The sequence below is a fragment of the Neoarius graeffei genome, chromosome 11, assembly GCF_027579695.1.
Source record: "Neoarius graeffei isolate fNeoGra1 chromosome 11, fNeoGra1.pri, whole genome shotgun sequence".
Classification (NCBI taxonomy): Eukaryota; Metazoa; Chordata; class Actinopteri; order Siluriformes; family Ariidae; genus Neoarius; species Neoarius graeffei.
In genome coordinates this window covers 70,189,698-70,213,338 of record NC_083579.1, presented here as the reverse complement: position 1 = coordinate 70,213,338, position 23,641 = coordinate 70,189,698, and the positions used below count along the sequence as shown (strand labels likewise).

At 41.6% G+C, this 23,641-nt stretch overlaps 1 protein-coding gene across 1 annotated transcript; it reads right to left on the bottom strand.

The window, feature by feature from the left end:
* Window positions 1-1,319: 1,319 nt before the first annotated feature.
* Window positions 1,320-22,427, bottom strand: ccr6b (chemokine (C-C motif) receptor 6b). The gene is made up of 2 exons (XM_060933167.1): window positions 22,248-22,427; window positions 1,320-3,604 (listed from the first exon to the last, which is right to left on the bottom strand). Exons 1-2 carry the CDS (start codon window positions 22,274-22,276, stop codon window positions 2,518-2,520), a joined length of 1,116 nt encoding a protein of 371 aa, XP_060789150.1. The 5' UTR covers window positions 22,277-22,427; the 3' UTR covers window positions 1,320-2,517.
* Window positions 22,428-23,641: the final 1,214 nt, after the last annotated feature.

Below are 23,641 nucleotides of genomic sequence, written 5' to 3'. Positions count from 1 at the left end.
AATTTCAGAGAGAACTAAAGTTCACCGATTTTATGAAACCGAAAGGCCGTCTAACTTTGTGTGTGCATGTCCATGTTTCTTGTCAAGTGTGTGTATATGTCTGTAATCAGTGATGTGTACCCAAATGCTGAGTGTGAACATACTGTAAATGTAAAACATGAGGTAAATGCAAATGTCTGGAGAAACAGAGTGCTATTGCTATCTCCTGACTTATTTAAAGAAGCATTTATGGAGTATGTTAATGCAATGCAAATCAAATTTTGAAGAATTCATCTACATCAACTGACACTGCAGTTCAGGTTTATTAGGAAAAGCAGCGGTACAAAGTATGTGCACACTGAGTTCATAGTAAGTGATAGTGCTACAGCAAAAACTGAAATTGATTTTATTAATGTGTGTAGTGGTCTGGGAAAACCCATCTGATGGCACTGTGGCTAAAACAGCCAAAGAAAGTAGAAAATCATGTTTGGGCTAAAATGTGGTGTGTGTGTGTGTGTGTGTGTGTGTGTGTGTGTGTGTGTGTATATATATATATATATATATATATATATATATATATATATATATATATTACAGTTCTGTTCAAAAGTCTTAGGCACATGTAAAGAAATGCTGTAGACCAAAAATGGATTAAAAATAATGAAATTAAATGTTTCAACATTAAAAAATACTATAAACAGGAATCAGTAAGCTGTAATAAATGAAACAAAATCAGAATTTGGTGTGAGACGAAATATCCTTTGCTTTATAAAAATAAAAATAGTCTCAGGTCCAACGAGTGCAGTTTTATGCGGAAATGAGCTGTAGGTTTTACTGAGCATCTTACAGAACCAGCCACAGTGACCCAGTTCTTCTGGACACTTTGACTGTCACACTTGCTTCTTAATTTTGCCCCAAAACCCAGTCGCCTTCATTATGTTTTCTTTTTTAATCTGAAAAGCGCTCTCTTATGTAATATGCTGCTCAGATACAAACACTTTTTTTCTGTAACATTTAATTTTGTGCTGGAAAATGAATGTTTGGACTCTAAAATGTTTTTGTGATGTTTTGACTTGATAATGCCGAAGTCATAAAATAGAAATCTATAACAAAGTTTGTATGAATGAAAAAAAAGGGTGTCTCAGACTTTTGCACAGTACTGTATTCTCACCTCGACTGTGTTCATTCTTCACCAAAATACACAGGACAACTCACTAGGGTCACACAAAGACATCATTACTTTTTGGTGGGTCAAGGTCAAAGGTCAAAGTCACCAAGGTCAAATCTTGTAAAAACACCTAATCACCATAACGACTGTTTCTTTGTGATTTTCGCAAGTATTGTGTTCCGCACGACTCTTCATTTGTTTGTGTGTGTGTGTGTGTGTGTGTGTGTGTGTGTATGTGTGTGTGTGTGTGTGTGTGTGTGTTAACAATCTAGCATCTAGACGGTTGCACCAATTGACTTCAAATTTTCAGGGTAGGTGGGCAGTGGTCCATAGATTACCTGATTGCATTTTGGGGGTAATCGGGTCAAGGTGAAAGTCAAAGTCAGCGGAAAGGTCAACCTTTCGGTCAAAATAACATACTTTCCATTATAACTCAAAAACGGTTGCTGATAGACAAATGTTTACTCCTATGAGCATATAGGAACTCCAATATGGCCTTTCATTTGGCACCATGATCTCTGACCCTGAGTGACCTTGGAAGGTCAAACTCAATGTCATGGATTTTCAGAGGGCTGTACCTTGAAAACGGTTGATGGTAGACAGATGTTTACCATTATCAACTTATAGGAAATGCCATATGGGCTTTCATTTGGCACCATGATCTTTGACCTTGAGTGACCTTGAAATGTCAAACTCAAGGTCATGGATTTTCATAGGACTATAACCTGACAGCTGATGATTGAGAAATATTACCATTGTCAACATATAGGTATAAAATAAGTGCTGCCGAGTGAGGTTTGTTTTGCCTGGCAACACTTGTTTAAATTTGGCAGTGACCAGACTTTAAAATCCTAGAACCTCACTTCAATACACCGATTTCAACTGCGGAAAGTGTGTAGTTTCCTGAGCTACATATAAACTTACATGTCAAAATTTCACCGTCTGAAGGGTTTTTCCAGGCTACCACACATATACAGTATGTCCAAAAGCAATGTGGTTTCAGTATGATGGTAGAGAGATATTTTTAACAGGAAAAAACAAACTCCTAAAGCAAGTAGTCTACTGCTGTAAGAAATATTCACACTTAACAGCGAAAGAAAAACTCATTCGAAACAGGTAAAATATCCAGATCAGGAATCCCACTTGGCACAGTGTCCATCATGGTTGGTTCAGACCGTCTTTTGTGGCATAAAACCCTAAAATAAAATCAACATGACTATCTACATGTATTAAAATCACTGAGACTTAGTACAGACAAATCGCCGGTGATCTCAAAGATTCAGTACGACTTTAAGTACCAAATAAAAGCATAAATGTAGATTTATTTGCACAAACAAGAAAAGGCTGAATGTTCTGTTCCCTGCTACACCTCACATTATAAATGAAGAGTTTTCAAAATTTGCTGCAGTGATGGACTTGTGTGCAGAAATGTACAGTTCTGAAGTTTGCTGAGAGGATGGTCTGGAGTAGAAGTATTTCTTCCCAAAGCACCACACATCCTCAACGAGCTGACAGAAATTGTTCCTGAACTTGACTCCGATGAAGGCGTAAAGGATGGGATTGAGGCAGCAGTGGAGATACGCCACACTTCTGGTCACAGATAAAGCGAAGTGGATGTTCTTTTCTGCTTTGCAGCCTCTCAGTTTGAACAGCCGAGTAGTGTGGATCAGCAGCGTGACGTTATAGGGCAAATGACAGAGGATGAACACCAGAACTACAGCCAGAACCACGCGCACTGCCTTGTGCCTTTGGTAATTTTGTACTCTGAGTAGAGTGAAAATGATGCTGCAGTAGCAGAAACCCATCACCAGCAGAGGTATGAAGAAACCCACACACATTTGCATGCTCGGCAGGAGGATTTTCATCACTTCTGCTTTGTTATTTGTCTCAAATGTCAAGCCGCAGTCGATTTCTTGCGTTCCATTAACATACTCCTTTTCTAGCTCGGAGTATATGAATGTTGGCATAGATAACATGAGAGCAAATAGCCATATTATTATGCAGATGAGAGGACTGAATATCTGGGCTCTGGAGCGAGTTCCAAATGAACGCCTCGCTTTCACAATGGCAACATAGCGGTCTCCGCTGATGCAAGCCAACAGGAGCAAACTGCTGTACAGGTTCATGCTGTAGCTTCCTCGTAGTACCTTACAAGCCAAATTACCCATTTGCCAATTATTCTGCTCATTATATATGATCAGAGGCAAGGCAAGAACAAACAGGAGATCTGCCACAGCCACGTTTACTAGAAAATCATCTGTCATGGTCTTGGCTTTTTTATAAAACGCATATGTGACAAGGACTAGAATATTGCCCAGTAGTCCAAGTGCACAAATGAAAGAGTAAATTTGGTATGTCACTTCATGTTCAAAGTTGCTTTTGAATTCACACAATTCAGCAGATTCATCGAAGGTGTCATTATACAGGTAGTTATCATCATCCGTCTCTGTAGACAGCCTGTAAAGAAAGGAAATGGAGTAAAACAGTTACTATGCAGTTGAATGTAATTTAGTATTAGATGCTTATTTATTGTGGAATAAGGTAGTGTGAAATTGATTTATTGTTTCAAATATCTGTATACAGCAGGGAAAATAAGTATTGAATGCGTCAACATTTTCCTGTGGCTATTAACATTAAATTTTCACCAGATGTCGGTAACAACCCAAGTAATTCACACATGCAAAGAAATCAAAACTTATACAGTGGTGCTCGAAAGTTTGTGAACCCTTTAGAATTTTCTATATTTCTGCATAAATATGACCTAAAACATCATCAGAATTTCACACAAGTCCTAAAAGTAGATAAAGAGAACCCAGTTAAACAAATGAGACAAAAATATTATACTTGGTCATTTATTTATTGAGGAAAATGATCCAATATTACATATCTGTCAGTGGCAGAAGTATGTGAACCTTTGCTTTCAGTATCTGATGTGACCCCCTTGTGCAGCAATAACTGCAACTAAACGTTTCCGGTAACTGTTGATCAATCCTGCACACCGGCTTGGAGGAATTTTAGCCCGTTCCTCCGTACAGAACAGCATCAACTCCGGGATGTTGGTGGGTTTCCTCACATGAATTGCTTGCTTCAGGTCCTTCCACAACATTTCGATTGGATTAAGGTCAGGACTTTGACTTGGCCATTCCAGAACATTAACTTTATTCTTCTTTAACCATTCTTTGGTAGAACAACTTGTGTGCTTAGGGTCGTTGTCTTGCTGCATGACCCACCTTCTCTTGAGATTCAGTTCATGGACAGATGTCCTGACATTTTCCTTTAGAATTCGCTGGTATAATTCACAATAAGTAATGCACTCAACCGCCATGGCCTCTATGCATGCTCACCACGCTAGACTCCATTGCTGAAGCAAAAGCATGTTGAAGCTCATTTAAAGTTTGCTGCACAACATTTGGACAAGCCTATGAAATACAGAGAATATAGTCTGGTCAGATGAGACCAAAATTGAACTCTTTGGATGTCATAGCACACACTATGTTTGGAGGAGAAATGGCACTGCACATCACCCCAAAAACACCATACCAACAGTAAAGTTTGGAGGTTGGAACATCATGGTGTGGGGCTGTTTTTCAGCATATGGAACTGGCAGACTTCATATAATTGAAGAAAGGATGAATGGAGAAATGTACCAAGACATTCTTGATAAGAATCTGCTGCCATCTACCAGGATGCTGGAGATGAAACGAGGGTGGACATTTCAGCAAGACACTGATCCCAAACACACAGCCAAGGGAACTCTGAATTGGTTTCAGAGAAAGAAAATAAAGCTGCTAGAACGGCCCAGTCAATCACCCGACTTGAATCCAATTGAAAATCTATGGAAAGAACTGAAGATCAGAGTTCATAGAAGAGGCCCCCGGAACCTTCAAGATTTGAAGACAGTTTGTGTGGAAGAACGGGCCAAATCACACCTGAGCAATGCATGCAACTAGTTTCTCCATACAGGAGGCGTCTTGAAGCTGTCATTACCAACAAAGGCTTTTCGACTAAATATTCAATAAATTTCAGAAAGTGTGTTCAATATTTATTCCCTGTGTCATTCCACTTTATTACACTTAATTTATGGACATATATGTTTTGATTTCTTTGTATGTGTGAATTACTTGGGTTGTTACTGACATCTGGTGAAAATTTCATGTCAGTAGCCCCATCAGAAATATATTTATTGAGAAAAACGTTGATGCGTTCAATGCTTATTTTCCCTGTCTGTACTTGGGCATGGGCGTGGCAATTAAAATGCAAACATGTCAGCATTGCATGCTTGGTCTGTACACTGTGGCTCTGACAGTTAATCAGCTTTAGTATAAATACTCAGGTGATTACAGAAAATCATGCATGCTGATTGGTCAAGAAATTCAGACTATTTCTCGATAATCACCTCAGGTGGCTTGGCAGTTATTACCATTATTAACACAGTTATTATTTTCGTTTTTACCTCCTCATGATATTAGTTGGTTCTCTTTCCCAAAATGTAAAATATATGAATTTCTGAACGCTCTAAATGCGCTCACTTGCAGTGAATTTTACGACTGTGGTACTTTCTTATCCCACAAGTTACATATCTGACTGTTAACTCATAGCCACTAGTTTTTGTATCTCACCACTTCCCCACATGAAAGTAAAAACCACCTGCCTGCATGACTGTGAGACTCATATGACACATACGTCTCATCTTGACTAGAAGCCCTGTAGGAGAAAGCTTTCAAAAAAAAAAAATCTGTATGTGTAGGTGTTTTGAACCCTACACATATTGTCTCATTCTGAAGAATGGATTCATATTTGGTTGCATTCCTAATATGTTCATGAAGAGAACTGTAAAGTAAAATGTATCATTTAAAGAGAAAAATTAGGTGATTTTAAATTTCATGACAACACATCTCAAAGTTGGGACAAGGCCATGTTTACCACTGTGAGACATCCCCTTTTCTCTTTACAACAGTCTGTAAATGTCTGGGGTCTGAGGAGACAAGTTGCTCAAATTTAGGGATAGGAATGTTAACCCATTCTTGTCTAATGTGGATTCTAGTTGCTCAACTGTCTTAGGTCTTTTTTGTCGTATCTTCCGTTTTATGATGCGCCAAATGTTTTCTATGGGTGAAAGATCTGGACTGCAGCCTGGCCAGTTCAGTACCTGGACCCTTCTTCTACGCAGCCATGATGCTGTAATTGATGCAGTATGTGGTTTGGCATTGTCATGTTGGAAAATGCAAGGTCTTCCCTGAAAGAGACGTCGTCTGGATGGGAGCATATGTTGCTCTAGAACCTGGATATACCTTTCAGCATTGATGGTGTCTTTCCAGATGTGTAAGCTGCCCACGCCACACGCACTAATGCAACCCCATACCATCAGAGATGCAGGCTTCTGAACTGAGCGCTGATAACAACTTGGGTCGTCCTTCTCCTCTTTAGTCCGAATGACACGGCGTCCCTGATTTCCATAAAGAACTTCAAATTTTGATTCGTCTGACCACAGAACAGTTTTCCACTTTGCCACAGTCCATTTTAAATGAGCCTTGGCCCAGAGAAGACGTCTGCGCTTCTGGATCATGTTTAGATACGGCTTCTTCTTTGAACTATAGAGTTTTAGCTGGCAACGGCGGATGGCACGGTGAATTGTGTTCACAGATAATGTTCTCTGGAAATATTCCTGAGCCCATTTTGTGATTTCCAATACAGAAGCATGCCTGTATGTGATGCAGTGCCGTCTGAGGGCCCGAAGATCAGGGGCACCCAGTATGGTTTTCCGGCCTTGACCCTTACGCACAGAGATTCTTCCAGATTCTCTGAATCTTTTGATGATATTATGCACTGTAGATGATGATATGTTCAAACTCTTTGCAATTTTACACTGTCGAACTACTTTCTGATATTGCTCCACTATTTGTCGGCGCAGAATTGGGGGATTGGTGATCCTCTAACCATCTTTACTTCTGAGAGCCGCTGCCACTCCAAGATGCTCTTTTTATACCCAGTCATGTTAATGACCTATTGCCAATTGACCTAATGAGTTGTAATTTGGTCCTCCAGCTGTTCCTTTTTTGTACCTTTAACTTGTCCAGCCTCTTAATGCCCCGTCCCAACTTTTTTGAGATGTGTTGCTGTCATGAAATTTCAAATGAGCCAATATTTGGCATGAAATTTCAAAATGTCTCACTTTCGACATTTGATATGTTGTCTATGTTCTACTGTGAATACAGTATCAGTTTTTGAGATTTGTAAATTATTGCATTCCGTTTTTATTTACAATTTGTACTTTGTCCCCACTTTTTTTGGAATTGGGGTTGGAAACAATTTAGAATTTTAGTAAACTCAGCCTATTATGTTTCACATAATTTGGCAAAATTGCAAAGTTTTTGCCAACTCACCAGTTTGGCCACAACATTGTATGGACTATATTTGATAGTTGACCTGATATTTGGGCTGCAGCTTAACCATGAGCAGCAGAGAAACTGCGTTTCAGCAATATCTCACAACCTGGAGTGTTGTTGTATAACCCCGATTCCAAAAAGGTTGGGACAAAGTACAAAAAAGGTAGCAGCAAGAGTCCTTACTAGAACTAGAAAATATGACCACATCACCCCTGTCTTATCCACACTGCATTGGCTCCCAATCAAATTTCGTATTCGTATAAAATACTACTATTGACCTTTAAAGCACTGAATGGTCTCGCACCACAGTACCTGAGTGAACTTCTGGTCCTCTATGACCCACCACGCCTACTTAGATCAAAAGGTGCAGGCTATCTGCTGGTACCTCGTTTAGTGAAGGCTACATCAGGGGGCAGAGCCTTTTCTTACAAAGCCCCACAGTTATGGAACAGCCTTCCAAGTAATGTTCAGGAATCAGACACAGTCTCAGTGTTTAAGTCTAGGCTGAAAACATATCTATTTAGTCAAACCTTTTGTTAATGGTGCTTGAGGTAAAGGAGTAGATCTGGAGGGTCCTCAGACATAGTGTTTTGGTAAACTGGGATGTATGGATGCTGTCAGTCCCCCACTCGCTTGCTCACTTGAGTTTGTTGACGGTGTAGTGGCTGGCTGCTTTATGTCCCGGGGCTCCCTCATGCCTGTGTTACCTTCTGGCTCTCCCCTTTTAGTTATGCTGTCATAGTTAGTTGCCGGAGTCCCTGCCTGTACTCAGTGCAATATGTATACTGCTCCTACTTATTCAGGTGACACTGGGCATACCTAACAACTTGTGTTTTCTCTCTCTTCCCCCCCAGTCTGTCCCTCTGAGTTACATGTCGGTCCTGGGATTGAGATGCTGACCTCTTCTGCTCCTCGGACCTGCCTGATCCATCCTGGTGCCCTGTGTCTGGTTGGAGTCTCATTGCATCGCTCCTGTGGAGGATGGCCCCATGTGGACAGTTGAAAGTCGCACTTGGAAGATGTTTTGGACACTTACAGTAATGCTTTTATGGCTGAGGACTACAGTCGACTTGCCAACTTTAGGACTGCAGTTGTCATGAACAGTTTTGCACTCAAGTTTCCATCAATGAAGAGTTATAACATCAGCGAAACAGACTTCATGTTAAAACCATTAATGTTATAGTCATGTTGTCTGTTGTTGCCCAAATGAGGATGGGTTCCCTTTTGAGTCTAGTTCCTCTCGAGGTTTCTTCCTCATGTCGTCTGAGGGAGTTTTTCCTTGCCACCGTTGCCACAGGCTTGCTCATTGGGGATAGATTAGGGATAACATTAGCTCATGTTTTAAGTCGTTCAAATTCTGTAAAGCTGCTTTGCGACAATGTTTATTGTTAAAAGCGCTATACAAATAAACTTGACTTGACATTGTCTTGCTGAAGAAGGAAGGCCTTCCCTTCCCTTCCCTTCCCTTCAAAAAACAATAAAATTTCTCAGTTTCAACATCCTTTTCCAGTCGAGAACCATGGCCTTGGACTTGGAGGTGCTGATTCTCATCCCAACCGCTTCACACTCGACTGCAAACCGCCCCAGTGCATGCTGAAGGTCCTGTTTTGAAGAAGCCAACAGGACAACATCATCCACAAAAAGCAGAGATGATATCCTGTGGTTCCCAAACAGGATTCCCTCTGGCCCCTGGCTGCACCTAGAAATTCTGTCCATAAAAATTATGAACAGAACCGGTGACAAAAGGCAGCCCTGCCGGAGTCCAACATGCACTGGGAACAGGTCTGACTTACTGCCAGCAATGCGAACCAGACTCCTGCTCCATTTGTACAGGGACCGGACAGCCCTTAGCAAAGAGCCCCGAACCCCATACTCCCGAAGCACCCCCCACAGGATACCATGAGGGACATGGTCGAATGCCTTCTCCAGATCCACAAAGCACATGTGGACTGGTTGGGCAAACTCCCATGAACCCTCGAGCACCCTATGAAGGGTATAGAGCTGGTCCAGTGTTCCACGACCAGGACCAAAACCACATTGTTCCTCCTGGATCCAAGGTTCGGCTATTGGCTGAATTCTCCTCTCCAGTACCCTGGAGTAAACCTTCCCGGGGAGGCTGAGAAGTGTGATTCCCCTATAATTGGAGCACACTCTCCGGTCCCCTTTCTTAAAAAGAGGGACCACCACCCTGGTCTGCCACTCCAGAGGCACTGTCCCCGACCACCACGCGATGTTGCAGAGGTGTGTCAGCCAAGACAGCCCCACAACATCCAGAGACTTGAGATACTCAGGGCGGATCTCATCCACCCCCGGTGCCTTGCCACCGAGGAGCTTGCAGACTACCTCAGTGACTTCGGCTTGTGTAATGGACGAGTCCACCTCTGAGTCATCAGCCTCCGCTTCCTCAATGGAAGACATGATGGTGAGATTGAGGAGATCCTTGAAGTATTCCTTCCACTGCCCAACAATATCCCCAGTCGAGGTCAACAGCTCCCCACCCGCACTGTAAACAGTGTTGGCAAGGTAAGGCAAGTTTATTTATATAGCGCATTTCATACACAGTGGCAGTTCACTGTGCTTTACAGAGGTAAAGGCAAAACAGTAAACAATAGAAAATCTCATCTCATTATCTCTAGCCACTTTATCCTGTTCTACAGGGTCGCAGACAAGCTGGAGCCTATCCCAGCTGACTACGGGCGAAAGGTGGGATACACCCTGGACAAGTCGCCAGGTCATCACAGGGCTGACACATAGACACATACAACCATTCACACTCACACCTACGGTCAATTTAGAGTCACCAGTTAACCTAACCTGCATGTCTCTGGACTGTGGGGGAAACTGGAGCAAACCCACGTGGACACGGGGAGAACATGCAAACTCCACACAGAAAGGCCCTCACCAGCCATGGGGCTCGAACCCGGACCTTCTTGCTGTGAGGCGACAGCACTAACCACTACACCACCATGCCGCCCCACAATAGAAAATAAAATTGCATAAAATAAAGGGGGAAGAAGAGAGAAAAATAATATGAGAATTAAACAATAGTAGAAATAAAGTAATAAAATGAAGTAAAAGTTCAGTAAAAACAGCAGAATAAAATGGAGTAAAAGTTAAGTAAAGTTTAAAACATGCAAAGACTGTAAAAGTTAAGTAAAGTTTAAAACATGTAAAGATGATGATATTTATCAGTTAGCAGAAAGCATCTGAAAACAGCTTGGTCTTTAGTCTAGATTTGAAGCTGCCAATAGCAGGAGCATTTTTGATGTCCTCTGGGAGTTGGTTCCATAGCTGTATTGCATAGTAGCTAAAAGCTGCTTCACCACACTTTGTTTTAACAACAGGTTTTACCAGTAAATTTTGCTGCTGCGATCTGATAGATCTGATTGGGTTAGGCCACTGCAACATATCAGCGAGGTAATTGGGCCCTGTACCATTTAGAGATTTGTACACCAGCAGCAATGCTTTAAAGTCAATTCTGTAGCTTACTGGAAGCCAGTGAAGGGACCTTAGAATTGGAGTAATGTGCTCTGTTCTTTTTGTACTGCTTCCCCCTCCTGAGGCGCCGGATGGTTTGCCAGAATTTCCTCGAGGCCGACCAATAGTCCTCCTCCATGGCCTCACCGAACTCCTCCCAGTTCCGAGTTTTTGCCTCCGCAACTGCCCGAGCTGTGGCACGCCTGGCCTGCCAATACCCGTCAGCTGCCTCAGGAGTCCCAGAGGCCAACATGGCCCGATAGAACTCCTTCAGCTTGACAGCATCCCTTACTTCCGGTGTCCACCACCGGGTTCGGGGATTACCGCCATGACAGGCACCGGAGACCTTGTGGCCACAGCTCCAAACAGCCATGTCAACAATGGAGGCAGAGAACATGGTCCACTCAGACTCAATGTCCCCTGCCTCCCTCGGAAGCTGGGAGAAGCTCTCCCGGAGGTGTGACTTAAAGACCTCCCTGACAGAGTGCTCGGCCAGACGTTCCCAGCAGACCCTCACCATACGTTTGGGCCTGCCAGGTCTGTCCAGCTTCCTCCTCTGCCAGCAGATCCAACACACCACCAGGTGGTGATCAGTTGACAGCACAGCCCCTCTCTTCACCCGAGTGTCCAAGACATAGGGCTGGAGATCAGATGAAATGACAACAAAGTCGATCATCGACCTCCGACCTAAGGTGTCCTGGTGCCACGCGCACTTATGGACACCCCTATGCTCAAACATGGTGTTTGTTATGGACAAACCGTGACTAGTACAGAAGTCCAATAACAAAGCACCACTTGGGTTCAGATCGGGGAGGCCGTTCCTCCCAATCACGCCCCTCCAGGTGTCACTGTTGCCACCCACGTGAGCGTTGAAGTCCCCCAGTAGAACAATGGAGTTCCCAGTCTGAGCACCTCTCAGTACCTCTCCCAGGGACTCCAAGAAGGCTGGATACTCTATACTGCTATTCGGCCCGTAGGCACAAACAACAGCAAGAACCCTCTCCCCGACCCGAAGGCGCAGAGAGGTGACCCTCTCGTTCACTGGGGTAAACTCCAACACATGGCGGCTGAGCTGGGGAGCTATAAGCAAGCCCACACCAGCCTGCCACCGCTCACCATGGGCGACTCCAGAGAAGTGGAGTCTCCAGCCCCTCTCAAGGAGCTGGGTTCCGGAGCCCAAGCTGTGCATGGAGGTGAGCCCGACTATCTCTAGCCAGTACCTCTCAACCTCCCGCACAAGCTCAGGCTCTTTCCCCCCCAGTGAAGTGACATTCCATGTCCCAACAGCTAGCCGCTGTGTTCAGGGATCAGGTCGTCGAGGCCCCCTGCCTTCGACTGCCGCCCAATCCACACTGCACCGGCCCCCTACAGCTACCTCTGTGGGTAGCGAACCTACAGGAGGTCGGGCCCATGTCACCGCTTCAGGCTGAGCCCGGCCGGGCCCCGTGGGCAAAGGCCCGGCCACCAGGTGCCTCGCATACGAGCCCCAACCCCGGGCCTGGCTCCAGGGTGGGGCCCCGGCTGCACCATACTGGGCGACATCACGGTCCTTGATTTCCTTGAGGCCATGGTTCTCGACCGGAAAAGGGTGGCTTGCCCTCTTCAGGTTGGTGGAGAAGTCCTGCCTCAAGTGGAGGAGTTTAAGTATCTCAGGATCTTGTTCACAAGTGAGGGAAGGATGGAGCGTGAGATCGACAGGCGGATCAGTGTGGCCTCCGCAGTGATGCGGTCGCTTTACCGGTCTGTCGTGGTGAAGAAGGAGCTGAGCCAAAAGGCGAAGCTCTCGATTACCGGTCAATCTACGTTCCGACTCTCACCTATGGTCATGAGCTTTGGGTAATGACCGAAAGAACAAGATCACGGATTCCTTCGCAGGGTGGCTGGGCGCTCCCTTAGAGATAGGGTGAGAAGCACAGTCACCCGGGAGGAGCCCGGAGTAGAGCCGCTGCTCCTCCACATCGAGAGGAATCAGCTGAGGTGGCTCGGGCATCTCTTTCAGATGCCTCCTGGACGCCTCCCTGGGGAGGTGTTCCAGGCATGTCCCCCTGGGAGGAGGCCCTGGGGAAGACCCAGGACACGCTGGAGGGACTGTGTCTCTCAGCTGGCCTGGGAACGCCTCGGTGTTCTTCCCGAGGAGCTGGCCGAGGTGTCTGGGGAGAGGGAAGTTTGGGCTTCCATGCTCAGACTGCTGCCTCTGCGACCTGGCCCCAGATAAGTGGAAGAAAATGAGATGAGATGAGTTTCAACATTTGATATGCTGTCTTTGTACTATTTTCAGTGAAATATAGGGTTTCCATGATTTGCAAATTGTCACATTCTGTTCTTATTTCTGTTTTACACAGTGTCCCAACTTTTTTGGAATTGGGGTTGTACATACCTGTATACCAACAGACACATCTGTTGATTGAAAAGCATTCCAGGTGACTACCTCATGAAGCTGGTTAAGATAATGCTAGTAGTGTGCAAAGCATCATCAAGGTAAACACTGGCTACTTTGAAGACTCTAAAATATGAAACATATTTTTAAAGTATTTTATTCATTTTGTTCTTTTATAATTTTTATTTGTTGTTGTATAATCCAGAAAATACTCAAAATACAGAAAAACCTATGAATAAGTCAGTGTGCCTTTTGTCTTTTGACTGGCACTATATGCGCACACACACACACACACACACACACACACACACACACACACACACACACACATATACACACGCACAGAGTGTCCTCCACAATTATTGGCACCCCTTGTAAAGATTAGTAAAAAGAGTTAGGAAAAAGTCCACTTTTTGCTGAAGTTGCTTCATCTCACACTGAAAAAATGAGAAAAATCCAACCTTTAATTGAAATAAATTTATTCAGAGAAAAACAAATTCCTTGTCAAGAAATAATTTTTTTCAACAAAAACACATGCATTTCATACTTTGTACAACCTTCATTTGCCAGTCAAACAACACTAAGTCTTATCCTATAATCCTTTAACATTTTATAAGGTTGGAGTTACAGAGCAGGGCATTGGAGACCATTCCTTTATTTATTTATTTATCTCTCTCTCTCTCTCTCTCACACACACATACTCTCTCTCTCTCTCTCTCTCTCTCTCTCTCTCTCACACACACACATACATACTCTCTCTCTCTCTCTCACACACTATCTATATATATATCTATATCTATCTATCTATCTATCTATCTATCTATCTATCTATCTATCTATCTATCTATCTATCTATCTATATATATATAAAATATAAAGTGTATGTGTGGAAACAGTGCCCTCCACAATTACTGGCACCCCTTGTAAAGATTAGTAAAACCTATGTATACCCACTGCTGTATTCAGTAATGTTTCTATTGGTACATTCAAAGTAGTAATAATAATAATTATTATTATTATTATTCATTTTATTGTGTATATGCAGTAAAATGCTGGATCATTATAATAACATTACAGGACTGTTTTAACACAGTTTTTGTAGTTTTGCAGCAGCTTACTGACAGTTTTCACATGTATAGAAGGAATATTTTCTACTATCAGTGTTTATGAACTGATAGTTTCATGATATCATTGGAGATCAGAAAATAACAAACCCCTTTATAAAAGATGAAAAGACACCAGTGAAGAGATAGTCATTTCTTAAATATGTGTCCTACTTCCTTATCAGATATGTACTTGTTGACATCAAACTTACACTGTAATGTCGCTCTATTTCTGTATATACCAAACAGTATGTTGATTGTAATGATGAGATCGGTTTGATAACAGCACACTGAGAGATTTATAGTGCACATAGACTGGGCAAATTACAAATTTATGTTTTATTTTCACATAAAAACTCTACACTTGGTATACTGTTCACTTAACTTGGCAAACAGGAAAGTCTAGGTATTTTTTTATTGAAATGAAGTCCATCTTATGTGGCATGCATGTGATTGCTGTGTTCTTCTGTATACTTTTCCATGGGAGGTACAGTGGATATAAAAAGTGCACACACCCCATTAAAATGATAGGTTTTTCTGATGTAAAAAAAAAAAATGAGGCCACGATAAATAATTTAAAAACTTTCCCCACCTTTAATGTGACCTATAACCTGTACAGTTCATTTGAAAAACAAATAAATCTGTTTGGGGGAAAAAGATAAAAAATAAAAAAAACATACAATAAGCTGGTTGCATAAGTGTGCACACCCTTAAACTAATACTTTGCTGAAGCAGCTTTTGATTTAATTACAGCATTCAGTCTTTTTGGGTCAGTCTATCAGCCTGCCACATCTAGACTTCGCAATATTTGCCCACTCTTCCTTGCAAAAGCTCTGCAAATCTGTCAGACTGTGAGGGCATCTCTTGTACACAGCCCTCTTCAGGTCACCCCACAGATTTTCAACTGGATTTGGGTCTGGGCTCTGGCTGGGCCATTCCAAAACTTTAATTTTCTTCTGGCAAAGCCATTCTTTTGTTGATTTCGATGTATGCTTGGGGTCACTGTCGTGTTGAACAACGAAATTCCTCTTCATCTTCATCTTTCTAGCAGACACCTGAAGGTTTTGGGCCAAAACTGACTGGTATTTAGAACTGTTCATAATTCCCTCCACCTCGACTAAAGCTGCTGTTCCAGCTGAAGAAAAACCACCCCAAAACATGATGCTGCCACCACCATGCTTCACTGTGGGTATGGTGTTCTTTTGGTGATGCGCAGTGTTGTTTTTGCACCAAACATACCTTTTGGAATTGTGGCCAAAAAGTTCAACCTTGGTTTCATCAGACCATAACGCATTTTCCCACAGGCTTTTGGGAGAGTTGATGTATTTTTTTGCAAAATTTAGCCGGGCCTGGATGTTTTTCTTTGACCCTACCTCATAGTCCAGATATATGGAGAATACGGGAGATTGTTGTCACACGTAGTACACAACCAGTACTTGCCAGAAATTCCTTCAGTGTTGCTGTAAGCCTCTTGGCAGCCTCCCTGACCAGTTTTCATCTTGTCTTTTCATCAATTTTGGAGGGACGTCCAGTTCTCAGTAATGTCACTGTTGTCCCATATTTTCTCCACTTCTTGATGACTGTCTTCACTGTGCTCCATGGTATATCTAATGCCGTGGAAATTCTTTTGTACCCTTCTCCTGACTGATACCTTTCAACAGTGAGATCTCTCTGATGCTTTGTAAGCTCTCTGTGAACCCTGGCTTTTGCTGGAAGATGCAACTGAGTAAATGTCTGAACTTTATTTGGGGTTAATCAGTCATTTTAATTGATGTCAGGTGTGACCCCAAAAGACTGAATGCTGTAATTAAATCAAAAGGTGCTTCAACAAAGTATTAGCTAAAGGGTGTGCACACATATGCAACCAGCTTATTGTACGTTATTTATTTTTAATGTTTTCCCCCTAACAGATTTGTTTGTTTTTCAGTTGAATTGTACAGGTTATAGGTCACATTAAAGGTGGGAAAAGTTTTGAAATTATTTATCATGGTCTCATTTTTTTTTTACATCAGAAAAACCTATAATTTTAATGGGGTGTGTACACTTTTTTTTATATCCATTGTAATCCAAATTTAACCTAGCATGAACATAACTTATGTATTTTGGGAGGCCAGTAAAGTAGTGAAAGCTGATGGGAGTTATGATGACCCCACCTCTGTTGGCTGCTGGGTTGGCTGCATGTCTGTGTTTTATGCTGCAGATGCCCAGTAGGTGTGGCTGACCTGTTATTGGGGATATTTGGGCCCGGTGCTCCTGGTATTGAAGAGCACGCCACACTTGTGCCCAGGGGAGAGAGGAAAGAAGAACCTCTGATCCCCTATACTCCTCGCTCCTTGTTATTGTTTTTGTTTTCCAAACCAACACCCTGTTTCCCATTCTATCATCCATCCTGGCACTACTGATCTAATGACTGTCACACCTTGTAACCTTTTTGATGTTTTGGCTATTGGAGTTGCTTCTGAATAAATTAAGATCTTTTGCTTTCACTTCTTTTTGTACCTCATGTGATTTGTCATGATTTTGAGCCGGTCGTGATTTGTAGTTCTGAATAAATGCAGTTTCATATTTACTAGAATCAATATTTATATTAAAAAAACCAAGCATGCAACCATAAAATCACTATATGGCCAAAAGGATGCAGATACCTGACCATAACACCCCTATGAGGGTCTTCCTAAAACTGTTGCCACAAGGTTCTTTGGATTTCCCTCACTGGATCTAAGAGGCCCAAAGCTGTTCCAGCATGACAATGCCTTTGTGTACAAGCAAGCTCAATGAAGACATGGTTATCCAAGATTGGAGAGCAAGAACTCGAGTGTCCTGCACAGAGCCATGACCTCAACCCCACTGAACACCTTTGGGATGAACTGGAGCAGTGACTGCACCCCAGCCTCTTCAGCCATCATCAGGACCTGACATCACAAATCCCCACATCCACATTCCAGAATCTAGTGGAAAGCCTTCCCAGAAGAATGGGGGTTATTATTATTATTATTATTATTATTATTATTATTATTATTATTATAGAAAAGCAGTAATAACTCAATATTAATCCCATGGTTTTGGATACCATGGTCCAATACTCAGGTGTCCACATACTTTTGGCCATATATTGGTCTATTTTTGTTTGTGTGGACGTTTGCTGTATGATGCAGAGTTCTCTAAAGCCGCAAAGTAAAGTAAATCAATCACACTGATTAAACTTGGCAACAGTATCCAGCTTCTAAAATGGATTAGTACAGAGAAATGCATCAGCTGTGCAATATAATAGCTTTGGAACACATTTGCTTGAGTGAAAGTAAATGATTTACACCTATTCCGCTAATCTTTGCTCATAACTGCATGGGGAAACAGTAAACTAAATAATGACTTTCAATCAGGAATTGTGAAAATAGGTCCATTGTCATGGTGACATGAGCTCTGTGTTTACTGAGAAAAGCACACTGCAGGAAAATACAGTACTGTGCAAAAGTCTTAGACACCCTATGTTTTTTGTTTGGTTTTCATACAAACTTTGTTATAGATTTTTATTGTATGACTTCTACATTATCGAGTCAGTACAAAAACATTTTAGAGTTCCAAATGTTGGTTTTGTGTTTTTTGTTTTGGGGTGGGGTGGGGATCCAGCACAAAATTAAATGTTAAAATTAAATGCAGCATATTCCATTACAAGAGGCCACTTTTCAGATTAAAAAAGAAAATATAATGAGGGCGACTGGGTTTTGGGGTAAAATTAAGAAGCGAGTGTGACAGTCAAAGTATCCAGAAGAACTGGGTCACTGTGGCTGGTTCTGTAAGATGCTCAGTAAAACCTACAGCTCATTTCCTTATAAAACTGCACTCACTGTACCTGAGACTGCTATTTTTTTTTAATGTGTGACGAAGCCTTTATTTGTCACATATACACATTACAGCACAGTGAAATTCTGTTCTTCATATATCCCAGCTTGCTAGGAAGCTGGGGTCCAAGCACAGGGTCAGCCATGATGTGGACTAAGTCAAGTCAAGTTATTCATATTGTGCTTTTAACAACAAACATTGTCACAAAGCAGCTTTGGAGAAAAAAAATGAAGATTTTAAACATACTGTATGAACTAATAAATGTATCCCTAATACAGCACACCTGGAGCAGAGAGAGTTAAGGGCCTTGCTCAAGGGCCCATTTATTTATTTTATTTTTTTTAAAGCAAAGGGTCATCTCACACCAAATATTGACTTTGTTTCATTTATTATGGCTTACTGATTACTGTTTATAGTATTTTTTTTTAATGTTGAAACATTTAATTAGTTTTTAAGCCATTTTTGGTCGACAGCATTTCTTTACGTGTGCCTAAGACTTTTGCACAGAACTGTACATGCTTTGCTAACATACTATATCTATCCATCCATCCATTATCCATAACCGCTTATCCTGTGCAGGGTCGTAGGCAAGCTGGAGCCTATCCCAGCTGACTATGGGTGAGAGGCGGGGTACACCCTGGATAAGTCACCAGGTCATCATAGGGCTGACACATAGAGACAAACAACCATTCACACTCACATTCACACCTACGCTCAATTTAGAGCCAACAATTAGCCTAACCTGCATGTCTTTGGACTGTGGGGGAAACCGGAGCACCCGGAGGAAACCCACGCGGACACGGGGAGAACATGCAAACTCCACACAGAAAGGCCCCCGTCGGCCACTGGGCTTGAACCCATGACCTTCCTGCTGTGAGGTGACAGTGCTAATCACTACACCACTGTGTCGCCCCCTACTATATCTATATCCACAGTGGTGCTTGAAAGTTTGTGAACCCTTTAGAATTTTCTATATTTCTGCATAAATATGACCTAAAGCATCATCAGATTTTCACACAAGTCCTAAAAGTAGATAAAGAGAACCCAGTTAAACAAATGAGACAAAAATATTATACTTGGTCATTTATTTATTGAGGAAAATGATCCAATATTACATATCTGTGAGTGGCAAAAGTATGTGAACCTTTGCTTTCAGTATCTGGTGTGACCCCCTTGTGCAGCAATAACTGCAACTAAACGTTTGCGGTAACTGTTGATCAGTCCTGCACATCGGCTTGGAGGAATTTTAGCCCATTCCTCCGTACAGAACAGCTTCAACTCTGGGATGTTGGTGGGTTTCCTCACATGAACTGCTCGCTTCAGGTCCTTCCACAACATTTTGATTGGATTAAGGTCAGGACTTTGACTTGGCCATTCCAAAACATTAACTTTATTCTTCTTTAACCATTCTTTGGTAGAGCGACTTGTGTGCTTAGGGTCGTTGTCTTGCTGCATGACCCACCTTCTCTTGAGATTCAGTTCATGGACAGATGTCTTGACATTTTCCCTTAGAATTCGCTGGTATAATTCAGAATTCATTGTTCCATCAATGATGGCAAGCTATCCTGCCCCAGATGCAGCAAAACAGGCCCAAACCACGATACGACCACTACCATGTTTCACAGATGGGATAAGGTTCTTATGCTGGAATGCAGTGTTTTCCTTTCTCCAAACACAATGCTTCTCATTTAAACCAAAAAGTTATATTTTGGTCTCATCCATCCACAAAGCATTTTTCCAATAGTCTTCTGGCTTGTCCATGTGATCTTTAGCAAACTGCAGACAAGCAGCAATGCTCTTTTTGGAGAGCAGTGGCTTTCTCCTTGCAACCCTGCCATGCACACCATTGTTGTTCAGTGTTCTCCTGATGGTGGACTCATGAACATTAACATTAGCCAATGTGAGAGAGGTCTTCAGTTGCTTAGAAGTTACCCTGGGGTCCTTTGTGACCTCGCTGACTATTACATGTCTTAATTTTGGAGTGATCTTTGTTGGTTGACCACTCCTGAGGAGGGTAACAATAGCTTTGAATTTCCTCCATTTGTATACAATCTGTCTGACTGTGGATTGGTGGAGTCCAAACTCTTTAGAGATGGTTTTGTAGCCTTTTCCAGCCTGATGAGCATCAACAACGCTTTTTCTGAGGTCCTCAGAAATCTCCTTTGTTTGTGCCATGATACACTTCCACAAACATGTGTTGTGAAGATCAAACTTTGATAGATCCTTGTTCTTTAAATAAAACAGGGTGCCCACTCACACCTGATTGTCATCCCATTAATTGAAAACACTGGACTCTAATTTCACCTTCCAATTAACTGCTAATCCTAGAGGTTCACATACTTTTGCCACTCACAGATATGTAATATTGGATCATTTTCCTCAATAAATAAATGACCAAGTATAATATTTTTGCCTCATTTGTTTAACTGGGTTCTCTTTATCTACCTTTAGGACTTGTGTAAAAATCTGATGATGTTTTAGGTCATATTTATGCAGAAATATAGAAAATTCTAAAGGGTTCACAAACTTTCGAGTACCACTGTATATAATAAGTGGCAAAGTTTGTTTGTTTGTCTTGAGCTAACATCGCCATTTTTCAATGGATTTTCACCAAATTTGGCAAGTATGTCCGGGGATGACCCGGAATTTTGCAGATATAAACAAAATTCATGTACGGGCCCCAGGGAGGTCCCTGGGGAGCACAACATTCACCCACCCCCACCTTCAATGCCTTTCATGTTACATTTATCAACACATTCTCGACAGATCTTCACTAAACTTGGCACATAGGTATAGGAGATAGCCACAATTTGGCAGAACTCAGAAATTCCATATTTGGGCCCTAAGGGGTCCCCAGTGGGCCCCTGGGTGGTGGATGTTTGGATTTTTGTTTGTCTTGGGTTAACATCACCATTTTTTGACGGATCTTCACCAAATTTGACATGGAAGTCTGGAGGCAACCCAGAATTTTGCAAAACCCGGGCAACACTGGTTAACCTGCTAGTAAAATGTAATGGAAAGATTTCACAGTGTTTTCAGATTGGGGCTTTAAATAAGCTGACAATCGATGCTCTAAACCAATCAGATGCATTTTGTGACCAATAAATTAAAAATTTTTGATACTCATGTACATGCAGTATATAGAATCTTTTTAAACTAAAAACTTCATATTCATTTGAACATTTTATATTTGTTATCCAGGTGGTGAATATGGCATTATGCATGCACCCAGAAAGAAAAAAAAAAGAATGCTGTGAAAATATGATAAGCGGTCTCTGTTCATTGATACTGATGACAAATTGTGCATAGCAGGCAGTGAGCGCTCGTCAGTATATACAAAATGTCTCTAAAAAAAAATGCATAATATGGTATGTGGACCTGATAACATTTTTAGTATAGTCAGTACGACTACTATGTTTTGTATAAAAGCTGTATCATCAATGTTTTAAATAATATCATAATTATTTCCAAGACATACAAGTCATGCAGTTTGTGCCACAGGAATGTCTAAGAGGTAAAATGTATTTTATAGGGGTGCTGTGGAAAATGGGATTAAATTAGTTATTAAACCTTCTTACTGTAAATCAGTTCAATGTGTGATATGCTGTCTTTTTTATTTTTGCTTATTTTATACTTTATACCTTCACGGCTATTTCAGTAGGCGAGTAATCATCTACCAGGAGCTCTACATTTTAATTAAAGTACTGTATTCTGAAGGAATTGAATACCTCTGCCATGTTTCTGTAATTATAAAGCAGTAACGTCGTAATCCAGCTGCATGATTTTGTTATAAATTATAATTAAGAGCTTTCTGAATCTGACTAAGCTCTAAAACTGCAAAAATCCTTTTAGCAATGGTCATTTTAGAGAGAGAAATAAATAAATAAATAAATAAATAAATAAATAAGCTACTGTACCAGTATGATGGTGATGTCTGTTCATCCATTTCTTCTTCCAGAAGAGTGTTGTTTTGGATCCAGCTGTAAGCCACCCAGGTTGTGAGACTGATACCACTGAAGTGTGTTACGTCAGAGACGGCTGTATGATAAAGTACAACACCACTCTGCTCTTTGGTGTTTCTCGAACGCAGCTCATGTGGTAAGGCTCGCGTTTTAAAAACTTCCTAGCTGTGTTGACAGAGTCCCTGCAGCAACCCACAATGTACCGCCCTTCACGCAAGGCAGCTGTGATGACTGATTCTTTTAATACAGCTGACAAGTGTGTTCCAAGCAACATGATTTTTTTCTGTGTAACTGGTGCAGGCTGTAGGTAGTGTTGCTGCCTGTGTTTCTGTGCAGGAGATGCACAAAATGAGATAAAAGGAAACTCGGGTCAGTATTTCGAGGCAAAGTTCAACATGAAAGCCAACAGCCAACCAAGCAAAAGTGGAAAAAAAAAAACCTAGAATGGAAGAAGGTTCTACAATTGTGTTATAAATGTTTAAAAAACAAAACAGTGCCTCTATTCTTTGCACTGTTTGGAGTTCCTGTCAGTCTCTTACGGTAAGTTCCTCTTAAGGAAAACAATGAAGTGCAATCTCACTGTGTTGCTTTACTTACTTACTTACTCGCTCACTTTCAGACCTACATACTTCCTTCACCCTTTAAAGTTCTTGTACATTTCTGCAGGTCCAAATTGAGTCTCATAACTGAACGTGTTTCCAAATAAATTGAATAGAGTTACTGAATAATTCATACGAGTTAATGAATGCCCTGTTTTAGGAACAATATCTGAATAATACTGCAGGACTTTATGGTTAATTCTGTTCACAGTGTGTTGTACTGGATAGGTAAGTTCTCAAAAATGAAAGTTTGTTTTTCAAACCTACTATGCCATGAATAAATCGACAGATCAACACACAGAGCCATAGCATGGTTCATACATAGTCTTCTGTTCTTTTTCAAATTTTCAAATAAGCATCTAAAACAACAACAACAAAAAAAACCCCAGCAACAACCCATCAAAGAATCAGTAAACCTCTGGTCAAATGCGTCCCTTAAACTACTTTTCTGTCGTGCAATACATGCTGTAAATATGCTTGGCTTTTCATCTTAATGCATGTGAATATAATCTTTAGAAATGAATATAGCGTGCCTAGACATGTTATTGTCATTATACAATATACACACTTCAGCAGTGCAAACATGATTTCCCAGTTCCCTGACACTTATTGTTGTAGGAGTGAGTTTGAAGTGCTGCCCTCTAGTGGACACACACACTACTGCAGGATGTCTGTATGCTGTGATTGAATTATTATGCCTTTGTCTGTCACGTGAGACTTTTTGTAAATTATGTATCACAAATAACTAAA

Coding starts and splice junctions, on each gene's coding strand:
- ccr6b (XM_060933167.1), bottom strand. CDS start 22,276: ATGGATGAACAGACATCACCATCATACTG. Junction 3,605..22,247: donor CAGACATCACCATCATACTG/GTACAGTAGCTT, acceptor CTTTCTTTACAG/GCTGTCTACAGAGACGGATG.